Source organism: Octopus bimaculoides, chromosome 7, assembly GCF_001194135.2.
Source record: "Octopus bimaculoides isolate UCB-OBI-ISO-001 chromosome 7, ASM119413v2, whole genome shotgun sequence".
In the NCBI taxonomy this organism is placed as follows: domain Eukaryota; kingdom Metazoa; phylum Mollusca; class Cephalopoda; order Octopoda; family Octopodidae; genus Octopus; species Octopus bimaculoides.
In genome coordinates this window covers 38,852,474-38,860,081 of record NC_068987.1, presented here as the reverse complement: position 1 = coordinate 38,860,081, position 7,608 = coordinate 38,852,474, and the positions used below count along the sequence as shown (strand labels likewise).

The 7,608-nt window shown below is 32.0% G+C and overlaps 1 protein-coding gene across 1 annotated transcript in view; it reads left to right on the top strand.

Annotated features, from left to right (window-relative positions):
• The window catches only part of LOC106876157 (uncharacterized), a 183,111-nt gene that overhangs the window by 1,917 nt on the left and 173,586 nt on the right, over nt 1-7,608 (top strand). The window contains exons 3-9 of the mRNA XM_052969507.1: nt 1,382-1,555; nt 1,903-2,073; nt 3,939-4,112; nt 4,828-5,001; nt 5,395-5,568; nt 5,908-6,081; nt 6,655-6,828. Coding sequence (XP_052825467.1) covers nt 1,450-1,555; nt 1,903-2,073; nt 3,939-4,112; nt 4,828-5,001; nt 5,395-5,568; nt 5,908-6,081; nt 6,655-6,828 — 1,147 coding nt within the window. The 5' untranslated portion in view covers nt 1,382-1,449. The remainder of the gene's footprint in view (nt 1-1,381; nt 1,556-1,902; nt 2,074-3,938; nt 4,113-4,827; nt 5,002-5,394; nt 5,569-5,907; nt 6,082-6,654; nt 6,829-7,608) is intronic.

Sequence of the window (7,608 nt, the reverse complement as noted above, 5' to 3'; positions counted from 1 at the left end):
ATACATACATAAGGATATCCGCTATTGCAAAAGACGTATTTTAGTAAGTTGGCAATCAATTTGTTGAATGCAAATTAATAATGTTGTTAAAAACGCCAGATTGACTAACTTTCTATAATCGTTGTAACTCTTTAGTCACTTATACTTTTAAATCTAAGAAAGTTCATCGCAGCGTCCATCGTTATTTGATATCGTAATCCCTCGACTATCGCAGGTGTTACGTTCCAAAATCCCTTGCGATAAGTGAAAGTATTTTCACCTATTGCAGTAGAAACAGTATTGTTCTGTATATTTTAAAAAATTATTTTTATAATTTGTATATATTTATTTTATTATAAATGCCAAAACAGCACCACAGAGAAACCGACGTAAGTTTAAATAATAAACCGTGAGCGGTAGGTGAACCGCAATACAGAACCGCGATATGGCGAGGGATTACTGTATTCCACTCAGTCCAAATTATTTTACCTTTTGTGAGCAGAAATGGTGTAGTTACGAATTAAATGTCTTGTAGTAAATATGTGTGTGTGAATACTTGCATTTTATTAAGATACTTCTGGATATGTCATGCCGATGATTTTTAAAAAGAATGAAATAGTGTTATATCTTCGTAATAAGATAGCGACAAAAATAAATAATGAACAAACAAATAAAAATGTATTCTTCGCAACTTTTCCTTATAATTTCTGAATTTCAAATTCAAACTTCTAACCCTACCAAATATTATGAAGAAATGATTATTTTCCTTGCATTATGGTACTCTACTGTATATATATATATATATATATATATATATATATAAATGTGTTCGTGTGAATGCGCGCACGCACGATTTTACTGTATTTTTACCGGCTGATAGTAACTTCAAAGCTTCGGCTCAAAAATGCAACTTATCAGAAACTTAAATGCGACATTCGGCTTTGGATACTATTTTCTTTACATCAACAACATAAATAGCTGGGCATGTTTCTTCATTCTATTGTTTTACTCTTAATTTATTGGAATGCGACAACATTGAATTACTGTCTTCAAAGATTTAGTCGACCAAGGCGATCCACGTGCCTATACTTTTAAGTCTGGTGTTTATTCTATCGGTTTTCATTGCCAAATTACTGTGTTGCAGTAAGCAAATGAACACCGTTTGTTAAGCGTTGAGGCACAGTTTGCATCTTCAAATTTTACTCACAAAGCATTGATTAAGTCTGGACATTTGCCCAAGAAGCCTCGCAATGGGACGAAACCCGAAACCACATTGTTGTGAAGTGCACTTCTCAGCTATGCAGTCATACCTTCGCCTATACATATATGAATATACTTACACTAGTTTCCTTATAAGGATTGATAATTAATCGTTAAACATCATTGACTTTCATTTTCTCAGGAGCGAAATCTCCGGATCTCTTTCACGACCGGCTCAAATCATCATTAAAATATCAAAATAAGCCAAGAATGGAGAACGTGATATCTGAAATGGAAGGAGCCAAATATCCCGAGTTATTTAACCAACTTCATGAAGCTAGAGCATTTCTGGATGCATTATCAGAGGGTGATAAAGGTTAGCAAATGCTCTAAAAGCGCCAACAACATTTCAATGTCATGTATTAATCTGGTTAATAAACTTGTCGTTGAGACAAGTGTATTATGAAAATAAATGTGTATTCATGAAAAGGAATCTAATTTGTAGTAATGATAATTAAAATGACTGTATTAATCTTTGATATGTAAGTATCTTTGTATCTTTGCTGTAAAAGTTCAACATTCATGCATACATAATCATAGCAGTGTAATATACAATAAACTGTCTTTCGATGTCATGGTTTAATCTTTTCACACACACAGTATCTAGATATCAACTTTGATATTGTATTCAAGAGTTGATAAAATGTGTTATCTGGTTGATAGGATTATCGGTTGAATATTTGCGTGAAGCCTTGAAGAAAGCAATGAGAAAAAAAGATAAAGAAAGTCTAGAAGAAACCATTGAAAAATGCGTAGAGTTCAATTATCCAGAGTTAGAATCTGAAATACACCATGCTAGAGATATTTTGGAACTTATGCGCACTGGCCGAGCAGGTTAGAATTTCTTTTGTACATTAAAACAAAAAGTATTTATATGGTTATTATGTAAAGTAATCATTTGGGGAAATGATTGTAAATTATCTTTAGAGATCACTGTTAAATATATTTAAATCAACGTATGTATTTCTAAAAATACATAATATAAGTTTTTGCCATCGCTAATGTCGAGAAATTTATTTGAAATTTGTTTTGTAAACCGAATATTACGTGTGTGTTTATGTGTGTGCGTGTGCATGATCGTGCGGGAATACATACACGCATGTATACATACATGCATACATACACGCACAGACATATGGTGATCTTTAGACAGCTGATGATAGGAATATATGTTTGATATGCTAATATTGACAGTATGTATTTGAACGATCGTTTTTGTTAATTCTTTTCATTTTACTAATGACAGTTTTTCTGTCTTCTGTGAGTCGGTATCTAATTTCCTCATCGATTTGTGATGGTCTGTGAGTTGAGCGTATGTTGATAATTGTAGCCTCAAAGAGGAAGTGAATGTTAAAGACTAGTTGACAAGCGATTTTGCTATGTACCGATCCGTATGTGCGCGCTCGAGTTAAATGAAGATACAAATTACCAAGTCATGATCCGAGAGAAATGTTTTTCAATTGTGCTATTTTGGATAGTGATAGCGTAGTATTTAACACTAAGTCGAAACATTTCTTTGTGTATCGTTGACATGAGCACGATTTGGGACACATTTGAACAGTATCTTTACTGCGGCCGTTTGGGGGTTGAGATGCAAATTCCTTGTTTCATATTATTTTTAGATTAATCTACAAAGGCTGGAGTATGCTTAGTTCACACACACACACACACACACACACACACACACACACACACACACACACACACACACACACACACACACACACACACACACGTGCATGAGATAAATGTTAAATATTAGAAAACCAAACTGTGAGAGAAATAAGAATGTACACGCAATCCTTATATGCTTTCAATAAGCAAAAAAAAAAAAAAAACGAAAAATTTAAGAGTAATTTTACAATTTGTTTGACCGCTCCTCTCAGAAGGCATACTTAGTTTTCTTCCACAATGAACATAGAATACGTACGGAATATATATATCTGTCATAATTTCCCTTCTGATTGCAAGGGGTAACTTAATTTATATATCTACATTTTAACAGCTTGTCGTTAATTAAACGATATATTTTCCCTTCTCTATGAATGTCTGTATGCATGAATGTGTGCATGTATATTCATATATTATATCAATTAAATGTCGTAGACTTCATCATTTTTTTTGATTTTGGCAACGTTTAAATTTATCAATCAATCTGTCTGTCTGTTTCCCTTTGTGTATTTGTCTCTCCCTCTCTCTTTCTCTGTTCCTCTTTCTTTCTCTCTCCCTCTTTCTTTCTCTCTCCCTCTTTCTTTCTTTCTTTCTTTCTTTCTTTCTTTCTTTCTTTCTTTCTTTCTTTCTTTCTTTCTTTCTCTCTCTCTCTCTCTCTCTCTCTCTCTCTCTCTCTCTCTCTCTCTCTCTCTCTCTCTCTCTCTCTCTCTCTCTCCTTCAATTTGTCTTTTTCTCTGAATATGTCTGTGTATGCCTTTATCCAAGTTTTTGCCTGTCTTTCTGTGACTGTCTTTATGTACATCCCTTGTCTTTGACTGCATCTCTTTATGCTGTCAGTTTCTTTCTGTTTGTCCGTGTCTCTCTGTTTACCGGTCTGTGTCTTCTTTCTTTCCTTCCTTGAAATACATATGTACAGTAATATAGATTTACAACATTTCTGATATATGGTAAAGAGTGCATAGAACAGATATAATTGAGAATAAGGAAACTGTTTTCATATCTGATATATGGAATTCCTAATCCACCAGGTTCTAAATCACCATTTGCTTTGCGGGAACAACTGAATAAAGCAATAGATCAAAATGACATTGCTGCTTTACAGAAAACTATTGAAGAGTGTGAAGAAACCGGATATGCCGAACTTGGATACGACTTGAGTCGAGCGAGAGATAAATTGCATAGTTTAGGATGTGGTAAAGGAGGTTAGCTATATTTTCTAGTATTTCCTATCTCTTAAAACACCTATTATAAAATGCATTAGCAGTCAGCAATTTTTTCTATCAAGTGGCATTATTGGAATTTTAAAGTACATTAAAATTTGTAATAAATCAGCTAATTACAGACACAAGTTTGCAATAATGATAAAAGAATATTGTACTTTCTGATGACAGAAACAAAACAGACCTCTAAGTGAAATTCTTTGTTGTGAGTTAATAGTGTCTTTAAATTTTACTTGGTCAAAAATAAAGAGCTAGAAAGCAGTTATCGATCATTTTAAATGTGAGGAACTCTTTTAGTTTACCTTATAAATATCTAACGCCGCAGAACTCATGGTAAAATATTGGGCATGCGAATCGATATGGCTCAATACATAACGGCTTTCAAATAATTAACCTCAAATGTCATGTTGATACGTTTTCTTTGATTTAACTTTATGATTTATAGATAAAATTTAAAGCTTTGTTTCATTTTATAAAAGGCATTATATATATATATATATATATTGTGTAAAGGACCGTGGGTAAGGCTAGAAAAATACGAAGTAAATGCAGGGCAAATCCCAAGAAAACGAATATATGAATTAATGTAGGCTTACCTTGCATTCAATATTTCGGGGTTATGACCTGATTTTCAAGAAATTAACGAATGTTGCTGATATATATATATATACGATTCTTAATTCATTCCATTAATCAGGTACACAAATACCCGATTCGTTTCGTGAAAAACTAAAATCCGCAATGAAGTTAAATGAGAAGCAAAAACTAGAAAAAGTGATTAACGAATGTGTAGCTGCAGGATTTTCGGAACTTCAAACAGATATCCATGAAGCAAGGGATATGTTTTATGTTCTTGGTGGAGGTGTTGGAGGTACAACAGCTATCATAATTTTCTTTCACACAATTTTTATGTTTTGGTATAATTTTAAGGGAAAACAAAATTAATTTAATTTATGCTCTTTTCTTTCTAAAAGTCTTAGTCAATTATTAAGTCATGTCTCAAAATATGTTTTTTTTTCTGTATAACATTACCCAGTATTGTTTTTATCAAATTTCGTGGACTATAGAATCTTTATAATCACCAAATTTATAATAATAACACAGTAAATTTAGCTTTAAATGAATTCAGTAATTCGGCATATTCTAATATTTATAGCATGTAAATCAATTTTCAGAGTACTAATGTTTGAACAATCCTTACGCATACAGCAAATAATTTTAGTAAGCTTTGATGGTTGTCAATGTAAAGTAATATAATTGCTAGGTATTGAGACTCCCCAGAAATTACGCGAAAGATTGAACTCAGCAATAGAAAAGAAAAATGTTGAAAATCTTAAAAGTGCTATTGCAGAATGCGAACAGATTGGTTATCCAGAACTTGGAGCGGAATTGTCTAAGGCTCGTGATACGTTGGAAAGCTTAGGTGGTGGCCGAGGAGGTTAGCTTAAAGATTTTCAATACTGTGTTTTGAAATGACATTAAAAGAAAAAAAGTAAAAGTGGTTATAAATTTCTTTTTTGATGACTATTTCCTGGATAAATTGAATATTACTTAAAAGGTAGACATTTGTAAAGAAGTTTATTAAATAAAATGGTCAGACGAAGATAAAAATTTCAAGCGTAAACAGTCGTACAAAAGATTGGATTTTATTGTAAATAATATCTAAAATTATTTATTATTAAATACGTTAGATAAATTTTAAAATATGTATATTTTAATAAGATTTATCGTTCATTTACTGTAATATAATCCTCGAGATCCATATTTTGTAAATCAGGAATCAAATCCCCTGATGAATTACGTAAGAAATTAATGGCAGCAAGAAACAATGACGATAAGTCAGAGCTTGAACGAATTATTCTTGAATGCGCTGCAGCTGGAATGCACGAATTAGATGCTGATATACAGGAAGCAAGAGATAGCTTATATATGTCAGGAGCAGCACTGCAAGGTCAGATAATGTTTATCTAATAACGAACTTATTTATTTGCTTTGATTTGTGGTTCATGAATTATTGCTGAAAATAGAGCTGTCGAGATGTTTGGTAAAAAAAACCCAAAAAACAAAAACAAAAGAACATCTTTATTACTTTTTATTCTAGTATTCATATTTTGAAATTCCAATGATCTATGTCCATGCTAAAGTACTTTTATATGCGGACAGTACTTTCATAAATGATTTAGTTACATAATTTCCAAATGAACCATTGTGAGACATATATTACAGAAAACATTGTCGAAAACTATGGGGTGCCCGACAAATAAATAAAAAAAATTCAACATTATTTTCATTCACTTTTTAGTACATTTTGTTGGGGATTGATATATAATTTTTAAAATGAATATATATTCCAATTTTATATATGATACCATGCATATTTTAAGCATTTTCCAATGTACAGACATATACATGCCCACTCAATCATTTAACTATGCGTCTTTATAGTAAAAATAAATCGTAAATTAAAAAGAATATTATTTGTTATTACAAAATTTATATAAATTTGTGAACGTTTTCTGTTCAGGCCAGAATTATGTTGAAGCATTACGTGATCGCCTGCAAACTGCAATTAGAGACCAGGATAAGAGAGGATTGGAAACTTTAATCTATGAAAGTGAAAATGCTTGTTTACCAGAACTTAGTTTTGAGGTTCACAAAGCCAGAGAAATGCTTGAAAAATTAGGAGGTGGTTCAGGAGGTATTGAACAACATGCTATTTTCAAAATTGAGTGATTGGTTTGACATCCTATTTGTATTTTTCATATGTTATTAAAATCCTTGCACCATTCAACTATCTGCTGATGTCTCAGATAAAACAGGTGATTAGAATAAATTATAGGATTATCAATAAAACTTAAAATTAGTAAACAATAATCGTAATAGTATCCAATTTATGACAACAAATTCTAATAGTGTTGTGTTAAACATGGATACCACAAATTCCGCAACTTTCTCCAGCTTTTCGGGATATTCCAATATAGTAATCCGATGCATCTTAGTTGCGTTATTAAAACGAACTTGTAGTTCCATTATGTTTCTAAAATGAATACAAAACATCTTTATTTTGGCGAATCCGTATAAGACAAAAATATATTTGACGGCATAGCAGAGCTGCGAATTCACGATATATCTATTTCTGGAAAGTTTTCAATAAAAACAAAATTACTAACTGTGACTGTATGAAAGCCATTTATTGCTAAAAATGAAGACGATGTCCCTTCAACATTTTAAGGTATATATGGAGCTGACGGTCTAGAGAAAGAAAAACAGTACATTAAGACGTTAAATAAAAAGCGTATCTGTGTAGTAAAAATCTTGCTTCCCAACCACATGGTCCAAGGTTCAGTCCCATGCACCTTCGGTGTCTTCTACTACAGCCCTAGGCCAACCGAAGGATTGTGAATGGATTTGGTAGACAGAAACTTATAGAAGCCCGTCGTATATATATATATATATATATATATATATATATATATAT